Source organism: Nilaparvata lugens, chromosome 12, assembly GCF_014356525.2.
Source record: "Nilaparvata lugens isolate BPH chromosome 12, ASM1435652v1, whole genome shotgun sequence".
Classification (NCBI taxonomy): domain Eukaryota; kingdom Metazoa; phylum Arthropoda; class Insecta; order Hemiptera; family Delphacidae; genus Nilaparvata; species Nilaparvata lugens.
Window position 1 is genome coordinate 6656850 of NC_052515.1, and position 24277 is coordinate 6681126.

General features: G+C 33.3%; 1 protein-coding gene across 3 annotated transcripts in view; it reads left to right on the forward strand.

The window, feature by feature from the left end:
- Positions 1-2195: 2195 nt before the first annotated feature.
- The window catches only part of LOC111045616 (nose resistant to fluoxetine protein 6), a 49802-nt gene continuing 27720 nt past the window's right edge, over positions 2196-24277 (forward strand). For 2 of the 3 annotated variants that reach the window (XM_039438834.1, XM_039438833.1), the window contains exons 1-6: positions 2197-2472; positions 16296-16505; positions 18470-18639; positions 20920-21131; positions 22607-22686; positions 23428-23621. In XM_039438834.1, coding sequence (XP_039294768.1) covers positions 2391-2472; positions 16296-16505; positions 18470-18639; positions 20920-21131; positions 22607-22686; positions 23428-23621 — 948 coding nt within the window. In that variant the 5' untranslated portion in view covers positions 2197-2390. Of the gene's footprint in view, positions 2473-16295; positions 16506-18469; positions 18640-20919; positions 21132-22606; positions 22687-23427; positions 23622-24277 lie in introns of all 3 variants that reach the window. The other variant, XM_039438832.1, reaches the window with a different exon arrangement.

A 24277-nucleotide genomic window follows, 5' to 3' on the forward strand; every position in this document is an offset into this window, starting at 1 on the left:
AATTACATAGAAAAACATTTGATGCATTTCAGGCAATTTTACCCATAATTACCCACTTTTCATATTCAATGGTAACTGTAGGAAAAACTTAATGTGAAATACGTGCACAAAGTTCCTCTGCTGCACTCAAGAAACCATTCCGCCCTCGCCTACGGCTCGGGCGTAAACGTTTCTTTCGGTGCAACAAACTGTCACTTTGCGCACTAGTTGCACAAATAACTAATTCTAGATACTCACCTCATTCAACCTTGATCAGAAGAAAAAACTGTCAACCAAACAAGAAATAGATCTGAAAGGAAGAGAAGAGATAAGGTTATTGAATGTGTTCCTAGTCAATTAGCATAAATTATCGTCAATTAATTTGACAAATCCGACTTTAAATCGAACCGAATCGAATCAAGGAAACGGTAGTTTAATGTCATGAACATTATTGGGTGATGTTTTAAGAGCGCCGTCTTTTACCAAATATTTTTTTCTCAGGTATTCTGTTAGATGTAAATGTACATTCTATAGCTTAATGAGTAAAAAGTAGATTGAAAGCTGCTTAATGGTTTAATTTATACCTTGAGATGTCCTTCCAGTTCTTTGATGAGTTTTGTCCTAGTATCGATTTTTTTCAAAATTTCATTCATTTCAGAGATTGAGCGCACTTTGAAGCTCTGATTTCTCATGAATTTGATCAGTTCTCATTAATTGTACTGAGCAAAGGAAAATACCATATACCATTGCTTCTGGAAGTTCTTACACTCTTTCATCATGCTACTCTCTATTACATTCCATAAAGCTATCTTGTCAGCATGAGTCAATACTCCTATAGATATTTTCAAGAATCTTTATAGAACAATACATTTTTTTCAGCAAAGCGATTGTCCACCATAAATCGCCCTGTTTGGACAAAATAAAGCCTTTTCAGAATAAACAGCTAGATGCAGGAGATTATAGCTGATGATATCCAATTTTATCTAGAAACAAAGACAAAAGAGCAGCTTTTGAAGTAATATGTGAGAAAGAAGAAAAAGATAAACGGATATGAATCAAATTAAAGTTTTAAAAATACGAAAACACAGCTCCTTGAGAAGATCGAGATGAAGCCAAATTTAAGTATTTTGTATAGGGGAGAGAATCAAAGATGAATATATAGGAGAAACTGATGGGGTAGGAGATTTCATTGATGGGGAAAACAAATAATTATATTATTATGAGGGGAATAAAGAAAGTCTAACCGAGGAGAAAGCAATGGAGGTAAAAGAGAAAAGAACTGGGAGGAGCAAGAAAAAGACGAGGCCGACGCACAAAAGAGAGGAAATGACAAACGAAGGTGGACAAAGAATTGATGAATAGGAAGACTGAAGAATTCAGTCTTTGAAGACGTCTTCAGACTCCAAAGACCCACGTATGAAGAAGGAGATGAACATCAAGAGAAACAACAAACATCATGAAGAAGACAAAAATCTATCTATGATGATCAAGATAAAAGCAGAAAGCCAAAACTGAGAAAAAAAAATGAAAACTGGTGATAATGAATGAATATGAATTTATTGTCACATACAAGAAATATCTTTACAAATAAAATAATCATTGAATTACAACAGTTTTTGGCGTGACTGGAAAAAGAAGCCTTGAGCTCCAGCCACGAGTTCTAAAAATAAGAAACACGTTTTCTAATCTAATAACAGCAGTACAAATGATACAATTCTGTTGATGGATAATAATCTATCGATGTTGAATTTTATCAATAATCAGGTACTTGATAAACAAAATATAGATGCACAAAAGAATAATATAAAAATTGTCGAGTTTTAATAATCTTTACACAATTAATATTGCGAAAAATTGGTGATTCAGCCAACTCAATTCTCAATTTGAAATAATAGTTTTGTTTTACCCACGATTTTATTAATCTCAATTTGGTTTTTATCAATTTTATCCTTAATAAAGTCTTCCGGAATTCTATTTATTGAATTAGAAGGAAATGCAGATGAACAACAATGAAAACACGAATAAATATACAAATTAGAGGAGTAGGTGCAACCCACAATATAGGTGTAACTGAAACTGTGAAGCATGTTCTGCAAAAAGTATACAGATATATTGCAATGTGTAAAGTATAGTCTGAAGGTCGTCTACTATCCGTAGTGTGCGGCTCCTCCCCTTCTTCTTCTTCACCCTTTCTTCTTCTTTTTGTCCTTATCCTCTCTTCTTCGAGAGCCGAAGACTCGAAAACACCTCAGTCAGTTGTGGAGGAGGTCCCTAACCTACCTCAGCGGTGCAGTGGTCAGTGAGTCGGTTGGTGGATGAGTTAGTTAATTACTCACTCATTGTAATTACTAGAGATTATTACTCATCAATTATCAGAATAATTAGTGAGCAGTAATTGGATAATAGGGGGCATGGAGTGCCAAGTTTATTTGAAATTTATACTAGTTTTGGTAGCCTCTCTTGGATATATTGGATGCGTCGATGCTGGAAAAAGTGAGTATTTTGCATTAATTATTGTAAGTTTCACAATTTTTTTTTCAAAGAATTATCAAAATGAATCAATTATAGGCCTGCGTGATAAGTTTTTTCAATTGTATATTAATTTGGTGTGGAGTTTCAAACTTGAATAAAACAAAATTTTCAATACCCTTGAATAAAAAATATTCTAGGGAATTAAATATTATTCTATTTGGGATCAAAAAATTTTTTCTCAATTGAATATAAAAATAATTATTCAATTGAACTCAGGGTGGAAAAATGAATTACCACTTGAGAATATCCGAACTGGAACAGTATGTGAGGTTCGGAATCACCTTTGTTTAGTTCAAGTCCATGCATTTTTCATCATTTTCTCATCAACTAAACTCAAGAAATTTGATAGTATTGTAACCTTCATTATCGTTACAATTATCAGTATCCAAGCCCAAGCTAAGGGATCAGTGAACATCATCTTTAATCTTCAAATTCGGGGTATCCCTTATTCAGTTCATATTTCTCTCTCGTTTTCCCAGTTTTTTGACTGAGTATCTATATATATAAAAGCGAAATGGCACTCACTCACTGACTGACTGACTCACTCACTCACTCACTCGCATAACTAAAAATCTACCGGACCAAAAACGTTCAAATTTGGTAGGTATGTTCAGTTGGCCCTTTAGAGGCGCACTAAGAAATCTTTTGGCAATATTTTAACTCCAAGGGTTGTTTTAAGGGTTTAAAGTTCGTCTTTTAGCATGTATATTCTTCTTCTCCCAATCTCCTAATTATAATTGAAATTTCCCATATCATATGTTACTATAGAACTATAATCTAGAGAGAGTACCTCTTCGAAACAGTTGTTAACTGGCAACTAAATTAATAATTTTGTCAGGTTGGCATTAAGTAGAGTTGACTTTGTTAGGTTGGCACCAAGTTGAAGATTTAAATGCATTTATCGCGGAAAAATTGATTGGGCACTGCTACTTCAATCCTGGGAATATTATATTTCTAGCTGTCAGGCTCGCTTCGCTCGCCGTATCCGTTTAGCCAGACGTTTAGTCTGGACCCCCGACTGGATTGTCCTAACATATGATAAAAATGCTCAAATGAAAAGTGCAGGCGAGCGAAGCGAGCCTGCTGATCTCATCCTTGGACGATCCAGTCGTGGGTCCAGGGGGCGGAGCCCCCTGGCTAGACGGATACGGCGAGCGAAGCGAGCCTGACGGCTAGTTAGTCTATATTCATTCACAAAGAGTATAGTTCGTCATTTAAGGTGGTATTGGACTTGGAAAACGTGTTTAAGATAACTCTAATCATTATTATGATTTTTGCTTGTTCTATCTATATTATTTGCCACTTTATTCGATATTTTACCTGGTATACTCAGTCTATATTAGTGCATTTTTTATTTTTCGAAAAGTTGTAACAGGGTATCAAAACTCATTTTTACTTATTATTTGATTTTTTCACTTGATCAGACTCTTTTCAAAATACGAATAAAACTTGCACATAGTATAGAACGTTACCTTTGTTTTGGCGCAAACCACATGTAAATAATTGATCCAATATTTAGTCTTCAGTAGCTGTCACTTTTGCAAAACTCTTATAATTATACCTGAGTGTTATGAAATATACGGGATTGTAATAGCACGGCTGGTTAACTATTTCAATTTATTTCGAATGATAGCTACATACAACAAAGGTAGCTTGTCAATTGTACAGAGCGAATAACCAAACAGTAAGAAATAAAATCCAATTTTCAACACAAATATCAGACAATTTCACATCGTGCACCTATCAATTACATCATTTTTAACTTTAATTGGCGGAACATATCTTGACAATCAGTGAAAAGTTGGAAAAATAACTTTAAAACAAATTCAAGAATACTAAAAAAATTACCAAATGTCTATAATGCGTGAGTTGATACCAACGTAGGCCTACAATCATACAGATGAATAATTACAAGTTGTCATATACCACATTTACTTCACACTGTTATTAAGAGCCTATCACGCAGTCCTTCCTGTCTGCTTCTTTCTATGTTCCTTCCTCTTTTATTACATTTTTTATTCTACTTTCAATTCTTTTTCTTAGTTTTCTACTCTTACTTATTATTTTTCCTAAATCTACTTTTACTTCTCCTTTTTCTATGTTCCGTGCTTGCTCCACTTGCTCAATTTGTTTTTCTTTCTTTGATGTAGCCAGAGAAAATGTTAGCCCTGTCTTCAACACATTCTATACATTTATTCCTATTTTTTCATTCTTTATTGTCTCTTATAACATGGGTAATCTTATACAACTAATTTTTCAATTGCTTATCATCCTTTCTCACTTAAGTGAGAAGTGATTAGGTACTTCTTCCTTCTTAGTAATTTTTCTCATGAACTCTCATCTTTACTTCCTCCTCTCTTCCACATTGTTTTATTTATTTATTCAATTCATACATTGATAGAAACAATATCATTTTCAACTATTCTTATCTACCTATTCATTTTCTGAATACGTTAATTGTTCATTTGTTTCCATTATAATGTAGTGTTAGTATGCAATGGGTCTTGCAAGACCTGGCAATGCATTTTGTCATTTGTGAATTTATGATAAAGAATCAATAACTATGAATGATTGTGAAAGGAACAACAGGCTTTGAGCCCATAACTGATCTTTTCACGAATTTGGATAGAAATTGTACAAAAATAGGTTCTATATTAGCTTCTTTAATAAGTTTTTATTCCGTTACTCCTTCTTCATCACATTTTCCAATCTTTTAGTACAAACTCTTTTGTCTCCTCAATTCTCATCTATTGCTCACTCCCTTCATTGGTGTTCTCATAATAATTCTCACCATGCTTATTCTCATTTCTTATTCTCCGACTCCTCCGAACTCCCCGTTTAATCTTTTCCTAGCAATTATCATCCTTGTTTTTCTTTCATTTCACTTATTCTATGATTCCTTTCTCAATCATCTCCAGTAACAATAAAATTCCAATTTTCACTTATGATAAACCTTTCATGATCACTCCAACAAATACTTTTATTTCTTCATATTCTTCTTCAATGTATTCTTCTTCCTTTTTCTTCATTTTATTTTTTTCGTATTTTTCTATCTCATTTTCTTTTCCTCTCCAGTTTGTTTTCTTCAACTATGTCTATCCTTTTTCTGCTATGTCACATGTTAACCCTTCTTAATACAGTCTAACTTTGAAAAAACTTTTTTTCTACAACTTCTTTCTAACTTTTTTCAGTCCAAAGTATATTCTCCTAAATTAAATGAAATAATTGTCGTTTTTTTCAATTACTATACTATCGATTTATACTTTTTTATCATATTTCTTATTATTCTATCAAGAGATTATCTCCTTATGTTGTTGTGATGTAAATGCAATTGAATAGATGGATTGAGTAAATGGAATAAAATTGTATAGGAGGGTTGAGTGGGAGAGAGGGCCGGCTGCGCCCTAACTTCGCCCTCCAGGTCAAAATAAAGGCAGCCTATCTATCCATATATCTTGTTCCTTTATCGTTGCACGTGGCATTTCCTCTTCCTCCCCTCATTCTTCTTCCTCTTCTTCCTGTCTTTTCTCCCGTTTTCCTGGCATGACCCAGTCAGTATGACGTCAATCAGTTCTTCTTCCTTACTAATGACCGGTTCGTGAAATGCATTGAGATTCACCAAAAACTGTCAGGATTCCTTGAAAATAGGTTCTACTATAGTTAACAACAAAATCACCTCCAATTAAGCCAATGCTGACAGTATGAAATAGAACTCACCACTGTAATCTTCTTCTGGAGTTCAACTAGTTTTGCGTTGAGTTTGAATTTGTGTTGAGTTCTGTTTCGGAATTTTTCAAACCAGTTCTGCACCATTTAAATAACTTATTGCCACTCTGATCTGCAAAGTGTCTTCCATTACCGGTTTAAAAGTGATGATTCAGATTGAAAAATAACAAAAATGTGAAGAGTAAGCACCACTTTGACAAACAAAAGCCTGTTGTCGGTGTTCTTTGAACTATATTTCGCGACTGTTCTTGCTACAAAAAAAATACTTTTTACTTCTTATTTCATTTTTATCTCGTTTGTCATCTATTTCTACTAATAAATGTATCTCTCTTAATAAGTTTATCACATTCTCAGCTCTTAATTTGTGTACTCTTTTTTATCATTTCCTCTGTTTAATTTTCTTCAACGTTCAGCTTGTGAGGATAGATTCATTTTATACATTCTTACATTCTATACATTCTATACTCTCTGCTTTTTACTTATAATACTTTCAATAAGCTTCCTCTAAAATACTATCACTTCCAATCATTACTCTTTTTTTAATAATGTTTCTCCATCTAATCCGTTTCAACCTTTTGTGGTTTACTCCCATGGTATATTCCCTGTGAATTGGAATAATGTCTATTACATAATTCCTATTCGTTCGTTTCTGCGAACTTCCTTCATCTTTGGCATCATCTGTTCAATAAGAATAATATAATACTGATGAGAATATAATACGAATGTAATAATATAAGAATACAAGAATTAATAAGTTTCAATAATTAAGTTTTTAATTTTTAGTATTAAGAATAAGTTTTATATGAATATAATAATTCAAATGTTGCTAACTACCGTAATTTCATTCACATTCTTCGGTTCCTTTTTATCTCGTTCCTCTCATTTATATCTCACTCTAGAAAACTCATTCACACTCAAGTTCACTAAAATTTACTCATTTATTTCCAAAGAATTCACTCATTTATACTAAATTTTTTTAAAGCTGACCTCCAAATTGGAAATGTTATTTTGTATAACTAAATTTCTGAATTATCCTGTGTTAAGGGTGAAACTCAAGAAACACTTGAAAGAATAGAAGTAAGAACACGATATTGCAATTATATCTCAGTGAATGGATACGAACATCAACAAATTTGAAGAAATAAAAATAATTTATGTTATTTCAAGAACGATTATGCTTATACTGTTTATACAAGTTACAGAAAATTAATACAAAGAATATCACTATATTATTCCCAGAAGCACGTAAAGCTGCGTTTACACCGAAGCTAAATGTTGATAACTTAATCCTCAATAGATTCTATTAGATTCAACATAGCTTATCATACACATGATGAACATAAGTGTTTGTCAAGTTTCGTTCAATCTAATAGATTCCATAAGGATTATGTTATTAACATTTTGTTAATAACAAAATAGATATGTTCAACATATTTATCTTCAACATTTCAACTATTTTCAACATTTTGTTAATAACTTTGGTGTAAACGCAGCTTAACCTATCTAATCCAGTAAGTTTACTCATTTCTCATCATTATTCTTAACATTGCCCATGCCCATTATCAAGCGTTAATCTGAAGGGAACATTACTCTCATCGGAAAAGCAAAAATGATCGTCTCAGTAGATATTAATTCATTATTTACCTTGGTTTAGTGTAAACTATTTTCAAGTTCCATATTCTGCTAAATTTCAACTTGTAGTGGAAGATTTCAAATTTAAAACTATTCGGCTATTTTTAAATTCCCTCTATTTAAACTTAGAATCTACTGCCGTAGGATCTACAGCCCAGAACTTACAATAAGAACTTCTTATTTAATCTTTTAGGAATAATTGGTATTTTGTATAAGATATATATATTGTGATACATCATTCCTAACCTTCTCCTATAGAATTCACCTCAGCTATCAACTTCCTTACTCAAGCTTCATTGTCAAGTGCATTTTTATGCAATAGACTTTCAAATTAATGCGTAACAAGTATAGTTTACGCATGTGCAAAAAGGCCGTATGTAAATTACATCACGTTCAATTCAACCGATAACTTGTTTCATGTTTTAATAAAACTATTATCGGCTCAATTTGAATGCACTAAGGTCAGAATAATCATTGGACACGAGTCATTAAGTACTTGAAACAAGTACCGTACTTGATTGAGTACATTATGTAGCAGAGTCGACAAATAACGTCGCCCATAGTTAACAGCGCGGACTTACCTATCGGAAGAGCAATAGCTAACGTCTCTGCAACGAAATTGGCCTGTTAAATAGTTAACAGTTGATAGTTAACAGCGCGCCAACAAACAAGTTTTTCCGTTGCAGAGACGAAAACCCTACAGGCAGATGACGTCATCTGAGGCTACCAATAACTAGAAGTGCTTTTTATTTAAATGCCCAAAATCGTGCTTATAAATCCACTATACATTCGCGCCAAGTGCATTTTAACGTTATGTTGACTTGTTTGCATGTTTTAAAAGACAGACGAAAATGGTCCGAAAACATTACATTATAATAACGTTAACTATTTGAAACTATATGAACTGTAAAACTGAATAAAATATTATTGACTATTCGAGTAGCTTGAACGAAGATGTAATACAATTTTTTATATATTGTATAATTTAATAAATTTGAATAATCAATTATTATCATTAGCACCGTATGCAGAGTCATTAGAAATATATCTTGTAATATACAAGATAGGCTGCTTGGCTTCCAAGATAATTATATCAAAATGCCAGAAGGCAATGAAATAATTCTGGTCAATTTTTTTTAAAATTAATATTATACTAAAATAAATACACCAGTCACTTATTTTACTTCTACCTTAAATTTTATTTTACTTAATTCATTCATTTAGCTATCAAAAAGTCAAACTAACTGAAAATAATTACAATTAGTCTGCAGTTTACGATCTTGATTCGTAACCTTTAAACATAAACAACACAATAAGCAGACAGTAGTGTTGTGATAAACAAGCGCCATGTTGTGACGTCATCCGACTGAAGGTTTATTTATTTATTTATTTATACATTAATAGATACAATCATTCTCAACTATGAATGATTGAGAAAGGAACAACAGGCATAAAGCCCAAAACTGTTCCTTTCCCAAATTTTGATAGAAATTGTCCAAAAATAGGTTATGTTTACACTACACGTTTTTTGTCCAATTTTGAGTCCAAAATATTTATAAACTAGGAATTTAGAATTTAGAAAAGTTGAAAACCAAATTAAATAATAATACTTCACTAAATCATCACTAATAACTGAAAATACTGTATTAATAATTGAAAATTTTAAAACGCGAAAAGAAACTCAAACGTACTCCTAAACAACAGCTGTCATTGGAAGAACTGTTCACAGTGATTCTCTCCCATTGCCAATACATTAGTTGGATAGAAGCATACCGCGCAAAAAGTGGTATGAGCAGCAGTGTGACATGTGTGAGCCTTATCAGAGCCATAGTTAAAAGGGGTCTGGCAAACGACTCTGCAACGAACATCTATTTTTATGGGCGAGTTGTTAACTAATTTCTCTGTTAACTATGGGTGACTTTATGTAGCGACTCTGCAACCGGGCATTAGACATCTATATAAATAAAAATCGAGCCTCAAATTTTGACATTCAATAACTTATATGTGTGTACCGAATTTGATAATTTTTTTTAGTTGTGTTCGTTATGTTAAGGACCAGGTTTATAGCCTATCAAATTTATAATCCGACTTATCAGGACTCTTTTCTACTGTCCTTATGTAATCCTTATGGGAGAAAATTTCTGAGCTGGCAAAACAGAAATAAAAATCAGCTGTTATAATCATTGCGTCATTCAACAATCGTCGGTGGATCATAGTAGACAAGAGTGTGTGCTGCTCCATAACCGCCCATGTATTTTATTCTAAACGCCCCGACTAGAAACAAAATGACTGTTGTGTATAAAAAAGCTTTAGAACAAAAACATTTTTTTAAATAACTGTTTTTAAAATTCATTTCAGAGTTAAATAAACTATTGATAATACTTTATATAAGATTCAACAACGTCTGTTGGGTCAGCACTTGAATCAGCAACTATGAGCACATTACAATAGTATCTTCGATACTTTACTGATATAAAATTAATATACTAAAATTTTAATACTAAATGTTCGAGGAGAATAGAATCACTTTACAAATATTAAGTAATTAAAAAATACAAACTTCTGCACAACTAACTAAGCACATAGGAAGTCCATATTGAGAAATGAATGTAAATACTGATTGTTGGATAATTTTCTTGAAAATATAGTGATGCATCAGATTAAGCTAAGTGTAAGAAGCTCCTTTTTGGATGCAAAATGCCGCTTCGCACCTCCTCTGGTGTGCATCCAGATAAAGGTTGTCTTGAGATGCATTAACTATTTGGCGGCAAGAAGTTCGCTGGGCCAGCTTGTAAATTATTAAGAACGAAACGAAGAATTTCATTGTTTAAGATGATGGAATCACCGTGAATGTAATAAAATTTACTTGAATTCACAATGATCCTCCATAAAATTTAAATTCATATGTACATTACAATGTTATATTAAACATAAAAAAGTGCCTTTCTATACTAACTTTTGCACAAAAACTCGGGCGAGAGGTAGCACCTATAAAGTCAGTTATTAGTGACAATTCAGATGATAACTTCATTGAAATTAATTTGAGAACTCTCTCTACGTCGAAAAAGGTTTGTTGATAGTGAAAATTACAAACATTTTTCGCAAATTAATAGAAAAAACCCTGGATCAAAGTTGCACTGACGGAAAATAAAGTAGAAAAAAGCCTAATGTAGTTTCAGATTGTTACGCTAGATAGCGCTGGCAGCAAGCATGATACAAACCACCGTGATACTGTATCATTTGACAAGCGACAGAGATTGGAACAGACAAGAAGGAAACGATTTAAATAAAAAAGTAGTGTACTTCCAGATTGCTTGTGTTATATGAATTTTTTTTTCAAATTTATAAAACAAATTAAAACCTTTGTTTTGTCAAAAAATAACAGGAATTTGGTAAATTTTATTACAAATCGTTTGATTGCATAATTTTTCAAGATTGAACGAATATTCAATGATATATGTCAGCTATAGTCGTAGGTGACCTATCCCTTGTGGGTGATGTAATGTTTTACCATTGCTTGTAATAAATTAAAATCGCTTACTAATAACATGTAAGCAAATTGAGATTGTAGCATTATTGATGCGGACTTTAGCAGTATGCCTTGGTGTATACTGCAACAAACCTACAGTGGTCACCCACCAAAGATATTCCCATATTTTGGATGGACACGTTGAGTCGTCGGTCCCGGCTGCTTAGAAAACAGTCATTAAGTCATGTCAGAGGCCCTGTAATTGGCCAGTTGCGACCATAAAAAGCTCTGACACCAGACCTGAGCCAACAGGTCAATCGATATTATGACCTATATACCATATAGGTGTATAATTATTTATGACCCATATGATCTATGGTCGAAACTAGTAATAATATAGTTACGTGAATGAATTCTTCAATGGAACATGTAGTGTACAGATACATGAGCTCACGTTAATGAATTGGTATAACTAAACAAAAAACTTTTTTCTACAACTGCGCGTAAAGAAAGAATTTACACAGTCAATTCTCCTCGTAAAACAGCTTATTTCTGAGGAGAATCTACTTTTTCGCTCGCTAACCATCCGCGCATGCATAGTAGATTAACTTTACGCTCCCAAATCATTCGCGCATTCGCAGAAGAGTTTCTATATGCTTCCTAATCAGCTGATTGTAAGCAGCTCGCCAAAAAGTAAGATCTTAACCTAAAAAGTCGGTAATTGTAACTCCGCCGATATAAGTAATTCAACAGGTTTGGGCAGTTGTAGAAAAAATTTTGTATGTAAATCGCGCGTAATCCGCTTCGCGCCGCGTGATAACTGTTTTGCGCCAGCGATTAAGTCGCGCATTACGCTCTTAATACATAAATAGCTATTATCTTTTAGTACGAGCAGTATACTCTTTATTTCTAGTACAGGCTACATAGCTTGTGTCTCTATTCTATAGGCTCTATACTCGTAGTACAGTAACTGTTGAGATTTCATAGGTTCAATTATTACATTGATAAACCAATTTACTTTCATGTTCCTGACTCATTCATTGCATAAAATCATGAATAATTTGGATCCAATATGAAGTTTGGACGCTATAATTGGTTTAGTTGGTTTGATTTTAACCTTCACCATCTCAAAACCTTAAATTTATAGAGGTTTCTGTGTGTGTCCTGGAGTTGGTGAACGATCAATAATACCAGACGAAATTTCATAATTACATACCAGAAGCGATGAAATAAATTTCAATCATTGGTAAAGTTCATGAGCAGATTTGAACAGTGGGCGGAAAAAATTCTCGCTGAAAAGTTGATGACCTCTCTGGGCAGTACAAAATTCTATGGCTGGTTACATTGAAAGCAAAACAAAGACTGCCACACGATTCACAATTGTATCAATAATACGATGATCATAATGAGTGTGAGAATAGATTAAAAAGACAGGCAGTCTTTGATTTAGCTGTATGGTAAAAGTTTCGTATTATTACCAGAAATTTCCGTATATTTCAAGTCTTCAATCTTGAAAAATGTAATATTATACAGTATAGATCCCCGAAAAACATTGTGGGGGGGGGGGGGAAGATGAATTCTAAAGTACTGGGAAAGAAAATACTGAAGGAATATCATGATTTTGAATATTGCTATTCCTTGTTATTCATTGTTTGTCATTTTTGAGATAATATCGTTCCGTTTGCTGCACCTTCATTTCTATAGTCCATACAAAATTACTTTTGACTCGAAGGGACATTCGCAGCAGCATTTTCAGCGACAGGTAGGGATACAGCGGCGGCGATGTTCCGTTCTGAACCGACCAGCGTTATCTAATTTCTAGTGAGTGTTCGAGTGCTCCTGATACACATACCTCTCTGAGAGAACTGAGTCGACTGAGTCTAATCGACGAATTGGCAACTGCGCTTCTACCTATCACTCTATTCATTACCGTCTCTATTGGCTGATCTCCCACAATATTTACCTGCTCCGCATATCACTCCAAGTCAAAAGTAATTTTGTATGAACTATGTTAACTAAAAGCTTCAACGTAGAACACAAGATAATGTACAGGGCTTGATGTCTAGATAATATACAGCATGAGTGTTCAACAATATAGGTAGTGGTTCTTTCCACTAGTGTTTTGTTTGTTCGTAGTTTTGTATTTTTAGAAGTCATTTTGATCAATATCTAGTACAACACCATATTTACGTCACTGAAATTTAAATTGATATAAAAGGCTCAAATAATCTATTGTTAAGATTAAGAATATTCAGATTGAAACTATTCAATATGAACCTAATAGATTAAATGCATGAAACACCACATATTTTAATTTCATGCTAAGGTAGTTGTTTCTTATTGAAAATATAAATTTAGAAATAAAAAATTCCACGTGTCTTCCTTCAAGCTCAATTTAAAGACGGATCTACAAGGTCATGCTCAACGTTGCAGTGCAGTATGCGAGCTTGTATGTCTTGTATGTTATGAAACAACATCAATATATTCCATTCCATAAAAAGCAGCCCACTGGTAACTGAGACATTGAATTTTGGAGTTGGAGACCGCCTTTCCACATTTCTCACTTCTCATGACCTTATTCCCTTGCAACATGAGTAAGTTTTGAGGATGAAAGATGGGGAAAGGACCTTGGAATTCATTTATTTATTCATTCATCAACATGATAATATAGAAGTAATGAGTGGAATACAGCAACATTCTTCCGAAACTGTTCTCCAAAACTCTATAAACTTTAAATTCTTGCACTAGATAATTTTTGTACAATTCGTTCCTGCTATAACGATACAGTATGAAAGGAATGTGTAGATGAATGATTTGATTACAAAAGTATGGGAAATCGTTCTATAGGCTTAGAAATATCGGAAGAACAAATAAGCGAATGAATGTGTAACATGAAAAGATGAAGAGAGAGAGAGAGAGTGAGTGAGTGAGTGAGAGGGATTGAGTGATTAGATTTCTTCATTTATGTACGTTACAATATTTACTGGCTTAGGCTATACACTAATTTACATTAAAAAAATGACGGTAATGCTAATTATTCAACGAATTTTACAAAGTATAGATAATTAATCAATGAGAATGAAGATTAAATGCAATTGGAATAACGATAATATAAAATTGTAATGTAACTTCATAAATCGGCGGTGTTTCAACAAATAATTGACGATTCATTAAGGAGGATATAAAATAATATCCTTCCCATTAACACACGACCGGGAGAGAGAGAGTGAGAGATGAACTGTGACGAGGAAAAAGAGAAACGAAGAAAAGAAGTAAAAGAAATGAAGGAAAGAGAGATTAAAGAGAACAAAGGAAAAGAAGAAAAAAATTTAATGAGGAATCAGAGATCTTTGTCGGGTGATGTATTCATTCATTTTTATTTTAGTGTAAATACAAGAGTAAATAGATACTGGTTAATTAAGTCCATTCATGATTCAGAATAGGAAGTAAACGGTGACTGCCAAGCATCTGTAGGAAATACAATGGGAATTAAACCAAATATTGAAAAAAATCATCTCATCCATTCATTAAAATAGAAATGAACGATACATAATGATCAAATTCCTAACTTTGTTTAAGTCTACACAATGATCAAATTCGGTTAATCTATAGTCGGGAATAGGAAGCTGATAGTAACAATCAGGCATCATGAAAGTAAAAAAAAATGAAACAAAATACTGAACATCATAATGTACAAATTAGGCTACTGTTAACCAAATTGAGTCCAATAATATCAAATCAATTCGAAACAGCTTATCAAAGTCTCACATATAGGCGTTTCTATTTCTAGGCGTCTCTATTACTGTATTACATAAAATTTGCTATGCATTTACTTCCTTTAGATACACGTTGTGATTATCTAATGAGCTTCTCATATGCATGTGATCAAATAAATTAACAATTTTTTAACAATCGGTGAATTAAAATTACAAAAACCAGTTCAACTTTCTTCATTCCACGCTGAGAGGTAATTTGAAACCACCAGTGCACCAGTAACAAGTTGATGACCTTGGCAGACTATTAACTATTATCTACATATATGCAAACATATACATTGCATGTTATATTATGCCAATCTGGATCAGATATATATAAATATATGATAATAACACAAAAACCTGAAATACTGTTCAACACCTTCTTAGAGAGAGACACATCACATCGGAAGCACTTCGTTAGAGCTCAATTAATTTAAATTCAAAACCAATCTCCTTTCGGTTCGTTGGAGAACAATAAATTGATTTGAAAAATGATTCCAATTATTCTTTGTCAGTCTATTTCCGGCCAATTAATGGGATTTCTATTCACAGGAAATAATCATCATCACTAGGTGAAATCATTATGCGGTAGAAAATTGCTAAACGACTACATCAGAACAATGTAAACGTGAAGAGCCTATTATTTTTCAACAAAATCTCTTCCTATTTCATAGTTCTCTATTCATTGAATAATCTCTCTCAATAAAATCTCTTGTACCTTCTAATTTCATGACTCTTCACTTATCTAGTTATTTTCTTATTTGATAGAATTACTGTTCTTGTCATTTTTATAATATTTACAGTTCTCATCACAATCATTGTCATTTGAACACAATTCTTCAATTCATGGAAATTTCATATTTAAAGAAGTTGTTAGTCGGTTGTTCATGTGGTATTCAACTTAACCTATTGTGGGATGCTACAAGATATTAGGCCTTTGAGGGATATAATCTAAGTATGTAACGAACTTTTTTTCATATTGTGAATGTTTTTAATTTTTAATAAATACCTCTGACATGGGTTACATGACAGAGGAATCACCACACATCGTTTTAGAAAACACTACACACCACTTGACACTCCATTTTTTTCCATTTTCAAATCAGCGATTCAGTTTCACCCACAACAACTACATTGGATGCATGTTCTTTCCATGATTTCTCCAGTCAAATAGGTCATGAATTTATTTTTGTTTCCAGTTGTGAGCGCAAACAGCGATGACTTCGAGTCGAGACTTCTGGAGATTCCTGAAAGGTTCAGACAGATCTCGCAGATCGCCTACCCAGACGGACTGCCTGACAGTTTGCTCGATTTCTATTCGCTGACCAATGCAAGCAATCAGATTTGCGCCAGTCACAGTGCTCACTACAGACAGGCTCTGCTGAGGTTCGAGAGATGGGCTGTTCAGAGTGAGTTTAAACTGTAGTTTATGTAATCAATTTACGTAATATCATAGAAAATAGATAGCATAAGCATATGCTCTATTTCCTCTATATTATAATCTGTAATTTCGTAATCAACTGGAAGAATATTCCTATTTTGAAGTTTTATTTATTGAACAAACCATAATAGTTGTACATGTTTAGATGTTAATATACAGAACGGGGTTTTAGTGGGTAATAATATTATAGTACTATTGTGAATAGGTTGAGTTTGTGAGTATATCGAAGCAGTAGCTTACAATAGTGAATAGTCTTAATTTTCATTGATGACGTGTTAAAGTAATGGAGGATAACTAATCAATGATCAATAATTACGGTTATGTGAAATATTTGTGAAATAAGTCCTATTAATGAGGTTCACGTTATAATGGCAGTATTTGATTAACATTGGTGTTGGTGCAATCCTAGTCTTTCATTCGACAAAGCGCTCTCCTTTTGAAGTTACGCAACCGTTTTTAACAATATATATTATAATTGATTAACAAAATATTGGATTTCAACCATGAAATTCTATTATTTGATCAATGAGAAATACTAGTAAGTTATAATTTCTTGACGAGAAAATCTTTTTTTGATTGATTAAAAATAATCACTATTGAACAACCAAATTATGACATAGCAGTGAGATACTTATAAATGAATATTAGCTTCTACTCACATTTGTGGAGCGCTTTCGGACACTAGGCCCTTCCTCAACACATGTGACGGCTATGTCGTAATTTAGTTGTTCAAATGTGATAATTAACAAGAAGTTCGTAATGGAAACAAACATTGAAGAGATTAATAATAAGTTTTCATGATTGAGATATTATTATTTCCTACAGTCACGTTGAAAAGTGGCCATTGCTGCACTGATTACAGAACGCAAAGAATCACTTTTCCGCTCTAGTGCGGGAAAAATTTTTCTGCACTCCACATTTGCAACATGGCAACGCAAAATACTTAGTAGGTTATATGGAGCAACAGTGCAGCAAAATCAAAATGAAGTTGGTAACAGTGACTGCTGTGGCTGCTATAGTGAGCAGAGGTGCAACCAAGCACAACGCGCTAATTATTATTCATTATATATTATAACCAAGGACAACGAGGACTTTAGGATTTTAGGATTAAGGTTTTTATCAATAATAAAATTACACAGAAAAACATTTGATGGATTTCAGGCAATTTTACCCATAATTACCCACTTTTCATATTCAATGGTAACTGTAGGAAAAACTTAATGTGAAATACGTGCGCAAAGTTCCTCTGCTGCACTCAAGAAACCATTCCGCCCTCGCCTACGGCTCGGGCGTAAACGTTTCTTTCGGTGCAGCAAACTGTCACTTTGCGCACTAGTTGCACAAATAACTATTATGCGTATGGCTTTCTTGGCAGAGAGATCCTGTAAGGATGTCCCGTCCCGCCTTGCCGTAAAACTCCTAGAAAGTAATTTCCTATAAGTGAACAAACACTTATAGCTTATAACTGGAAATTTTCACTTTCACTTTGATTTCGGATTAATAATTTTTATACTAGGAGGTCCAAAATTGATAACAACCATTTTCTCAAGACAATTTAACATTGGAAAAACAAATAAAATGAATTTCGCAAATAATTTCAGATCAAAAAATAATGCATTAGTCTACAAATTTTGTCATGATTGAGATTAAAAAATATAATTGATTATTTTAAACAAGCATAAACAGTTGATATCACATCAGATATGCCGGCATCAGCCATCCTCTATTATGAAGGCAGTAGCTAGAGAGAAAATCGGCAAAGCTATTCTCCTATCTTTCTTCACTGTCATTATAATATGGACCTCACTATACAACTAACATTTTTAGGTATCATCCAAATGGTCTAAATGCATGAAATAGGTTCAAATTGATAAGATAAGCTGGTAGTTTCATTTTGATACTTTTTGCCCTAATTTTCCTCCGCTTTTCCAGTGCTCGACTCGTCCGGAAAATTCCCGTCGGGCCTGATGCATGCACATTTCCACGCGATGGGGAACTACGAGGAATGCCTAGAAGTTGCAGCCATCGCTCCATTCCAGGTCCAACACTGCATGGTGCAGTTTGGCAATTTAGTGCGCTTTCCGAAGGGACCCATTGATTGGGTAAGACGTTGGAAAATTCAGATTTAGAATAAAATAATATAGATTCCCATATAAAATAGTTCCTCAATAGATAAATGAATAAATTTCAAAAATTAATGAATCTTAGTAGGATCCACTTTCAACTCTCATCATTGATTCAATGGGAATAACTCATTCTATTTATATGGTGACAGAACGAAATGAGTCTCAATTCAAACTGAGAATTAAAAAATATATGGTTACTGATTTTTCGCCACACTGCACAGAAAGCAGCTGTTTTCCAGTCCCTACGTAGATCTGAAAGACCTTGTTTGCAGACGACGTCAGAAAAGGGTTTCTTTTCCGGGCTAGGCTAGAAAGTTGTCTCTTTCCAGCCGCTCATGGAAGTAGTTAATAAGTCATCCGCTAGATCGGGCGAGTGGCCACTTTCATCATCAGCTGAAGTAGCCATGATTTCAGTTCCAGTTTCGAATCAAACTAATTCGCTTCGCAACCAGTTTTATTCAATTATTTATTGTTGATTAGTGCATTCCGAATTTTCAAAAATGCTTGAAGATGACTGTGGTATTCCAAGTGAAATTTTAAAAGAATCTGAAATCCTGACTGCAAATCTTCTACCACTAAAATCAAGAGATAGGTTATCATAGAGAAACAATATCATAAGTAGATATTGTAGATATAGTCCCATGGTATAGGGCGATTATGTCGCAACTTCCACTGTTATCCCAAGCCGATAGTTCACGTAGTTCTTTCCCATGCAGCTGTATGACGCTGGTAGTCTCTCATACTGTGCCGTTCATACACTCTCACCCCAACAAAACAGTTAAAAAAGACAATAATCGACAGTAATCGGCTTGAGATAACAGTAGAAGTTGCGACATAAATTCCCTATACCATGGGATATCTACTCACGCTATTGTTTCTCTATGATACTATCTAGTATGACAGAAGCTATAGTTCATTCATTTATTTGATCCATTATATGAGCACAAATCATAGATAATGATTGCGAAAAACTACGAGTACTATGTTACAATCATTTATATCCTTAATAATAATACAAACACAATAATCATGAAGAATGTTTGGGAGAAAGCAAACAGGCTCAGCCCAAAACTGCCTCTCTCCTGAATTATTATTAATAACAGTTTCCAAATCATAGGTTTGTTTTCACTTGCTCGAATGTTAATTGAATTTTCATAATTATGTTCCTATAGTGAGATTCACCTAAAACTATCAGCATAGTTGAATGGGAAACATTTACATAATATTATATTATGCTGCTGACAATTCAAAGCGAATCTCACTTGTGATTGTTTTTAATAGAGTCCGTATAATTCGCGCGCTCTTGGAACGGTGTTGTTTTAACAGGGTTACTTTTATTCTCTAGCAAATGAGACTACCAACTCCAACTGAAGTTCAAATATTCAATAACATTGAATCAAATCAACTCTTATTAACCTGCTGCGAACATAGTTAAGCTACACTCGAATCATCGATTAAAACTAATCGACGATTAAAGATGAATGACGACCAATCAATTTCGTTTCGCAGCGAGAATGTTGCAGTATCGTTATTCAAAATGGCGCACATAACTCATGTGTTAATGTTCAGAAAACAATAAAAAAAATGGCTCAAACCTGCTCAAGGCAAGCTGAAAAAGTAGCCTAATGATGTCATTTGCAATTATTCAATGAACAGCACTCATTCAGAGTAGCTACTGGTTCTAATCCGGTTACATTTATTTGTTTTTAATTTTTAAGAACGAGGAAGCTTTTTAGAAGTTGTTGAAATATCATGGAACATTTCAGATTGAGTAGTTTAAGGAAGACTGAATTCAAATTGGGTTTTCATAACAAGAATTTTTAAGTCATGTTTCGTTGAATTCCGAAAGAAGTACTGTATTTATATGTCAAATCTTAAAGAATACAGCAAACTTCAAAAATACTTTGAAATCATGTTCCGTTAAATGCGAGAAGAAGTATTGTATATAGCCTACGGCTAGTCAAATCTTGAAAAAGACTGGAGACTTCAAAAATAAAATTTTACATTAACTTGTAGTATTACTCTATTAGCAAATTGATTGTAATTTGCACATTGAGATAGAGAAATGTAATATATTATCTAATCCGGTCACCATTTGTTTTATTATTTTTTATTCTCAATAAGTATTTTTTGTGTGATTTTTAGGAAAAATTGCAGTTTTCCATAGCTGAATCTCTATTTTTGATTCATCCTCTCTCATTGACATTTCTACTTTCTCTTCTATTCATTCCTTATTTTTCTTTGTACGGATTACAGGATAAAGTGGAAACAGTGATAGGTGGCTTGCCGGTGCTTAAGCCACTGCTCTCGGTAGGCTTGTGCCTGCCCGCTGGATGCGGCAAGGAAGAGATAATCGATCATTATCGGAACTTTGCATCTAAGTATAATGTGACTGTTCAAATGAACAAGTACAGTTGCACAGCCAGTGATGAGAAAAAGCCCTTCACTTGGCTCGAGATTATACTATTGTAAGTACCATTAATTTGTATGATTTCAAAATTAAAGTACTATAATTTTATAAGAATTGATCATTCAAAGTTTGAATTATAATAGATTCTCTAGAGCAGTAGAACATCAATGTAAATTACCAATCACTTACCAATCTAGTGTGGACCTTTTTATTTATTTTTCTTTATTAAATTAACTATCCTATCATCCCACCTCACCTTTTTTCCTAATCCTTTATTTTCCCTCTCAAGGATTGAAAGCCTTCCTAGTACATGGGTAACCATAGTTGGAAGAGCTTCAATCCCACCCCTTTACACCAAATTCTGAATTAGCATCTTGTACGGACATTTTGGTTTTTTTTTGTACTAATTTTGCTAGTTGTTTATTCTTGCTGTAATTTAATATTACTTGTATTTTATGTATGTGTGTAAAGGAAAATAAATTGAAATTGAAATTGAAATTGAAATTCAATTAAACGAAATGGATCATATTTACTCAATACTAATATCATAATATATTCAAATACAATCAATTGCTGAAAATAAGTTGAAAACAACATTATAACATTTGCTTGTGACAGATGCATGTCTAGTTGAAAAATCGTGTCTTCAACTTGTGAATTTAATAACGAGAGAATAGTTCTGGTTGTCATGCTTGAGAACAATAATTAATCTTCAATTTAGAAAACTAACCGAATTTTGAAAGTTTATGGAGTATAATTTTGTAACAATATTTCTCTGTTTAGACTATACATCTGTAAGTTTAAAGATGAAACTTATTTAGGAGTGTGTGTGAAACGTAGAATCTTGTAGAGTTTCTTTAAGATGTAATCCTGGGATATAGTCTCACATGAGAAACTAACCTTCAATGGAGATGAAGGACAAAATGAGTGGAAAAACAGGATTACGATTTAGAAGAAAAAGGGATAGTGGAAAACGTGACAAGTCTACCGATAAACTAAGAGAAAAGTTTTTTTGTGAGCCATCATCCTTTAAGAAAGATTCTTTACTCAAATGATAGATTGGAAGATACTCAGAGAAATATTTCGAAAACTAATAATATCAAACTGGTTAGTTTCTCTTATCTCGAAGAGGATGGCTTTGCAAAAATAAATAGCTATTTTGCAAATAGTTACTTAGTCATTTTACTTATCAGACTTCGTTGGGAAAAAATGAGCTCACTCGGCACAAAGGTAGAGGACTCTGGAAAATGAAGTGATAATGACATTTATGGACTGAAACTAGTAAGTCACATAGATAAGTAGATAAGTCACAAAGATTATAATTCATTGATTTCATTACAAAATTAAAGTTTGAAAAGAAGAAAGATGGATGGATTTTTAGATTGTTTTGAGAACTACGAATTATGAGGTACGATGTTGAAGATGGAATTGTTCTCTTATTTTGAAAACTTGTTTTCTGTAAACTGATAATCAGTGAATCGTTCAATTCATTCAATTTTTGTTCTCTATTGATTCGTCTCTACGCTTTTTCAGAGACTTTGTGCTGATGTTAACCATCATAGTAGTTATAGCAACAATTGTCGACATGAACTTCCCGGAGAAAGGAGAACCAGGTAATGTATTTCTCTAACAAAATGATCTTTTATCTCATGACTTAATAATCATTTATGAACTTCTTCTATCATCAAGATCATCGCTACCCATTTATCAATCTTTCCATTTTCCATCATCTTCAAGCATCAACTCAATCAATGATATTCGTTATTTTTTCAACTCATAATGTCTATAATTCTCAATATCCAATTTTTCCAATTGATATCATAACCAAACCTCAATGAGATGATATAATCTATGATATGCCAATTCCTCAATTTTTTCGGTTTCATTATGAGCGATTCTGTTTCTATTTCATTTTTCTATTCTAAAAATAGCAATACCACTTTGGAAGTAACAGGCATGATAGCCCAAAACTGTTTACTGCACAGAAATATTATACTATTATCTGTACATTATAAGCAATGTTTCTGAATTTCCAACATAACTGATATAATTAACCTTATAGATCATGAATGATTCATATTTTCTAATAACAGCGGCCACAGCTTGGAAATCCAATCAAATTCAACCGCCTTGAAATGATGTCATCCAATGCAACGAGACTACAAATAGAGATTATAAACAAATCTGTCGCGTATTAAATGAATAAATTATTAAAACAATAACGTAATTCGAGGGTGATTTGATTTTCTTGTATATTGTGAATATTATATTGTCATTCCATGGGGTTACATTCAATTAGGCTTCTGTGCAACTGATCCAATATTTTCTAATTCTCCATTCAATTTGATTTTCAGGTGTTGGCCGTGATCTCCTCAACTGTTTCTCGTTTATCAGAAACGGACGAGCAATTTTCAAAACGGAAACCACAAAACGTCCCTTGGCCACTTTGAATTCGTTCCGTTTTCTGAGCGTGACTTGGGTGATTATCTGCCATCACTACCTGTTCAGCGTTCTCAGGCCCGCTGTCAACTATTTGGAAATGTCACAGGTAAAAATAGCAGAAAATCAAATCATGAGACAAAACTACATACCATGTTGAGTGGATAATTTGAAAACCTGATATATATTGGAGGAAGTCGCGTACATATTCATAAATAGAGAATCGAATGATAAGGAAAAGATTACAGTATGGTGTGAAATCAAAAAAATATTTTGGAGGAAGTTGTGAACAGATTCATGAATAGAAAAGCACTATTATTGAATGAATCAATTGGGAAACATTAGGAGACTATATAATAATTTAAGCTGGAAATTGAAATAATTTAGGGTCACTTCCTCCATAAAAGTTAACTTTGATTCTAGTTTAAACCATCAGCTGACTCAATTGGAACACGAAACACCATTATTATTTATGTGATAATAGTTGAAACAGCTTTGGATACAGCGACCCTTATGGGCCTAGTATGCGGGTACTCTGTTTGAACGAATAAATGTCGCAGCTATTAGTTTAAACCCCGTATGAAACACATTATGATGAATGTAAACATATCTACATCTATATATATATAAAAGCGAAATGGCACTCACTGACTGACTGACTGACTCACTCACTCGCAGAACTAAAAAATATACCGGACCAAAAACGTTCAAATTTGGTAGGTATGTTCAGTTGGCCCTTTAGGGGCGCACTAAGAAATCTTTTGG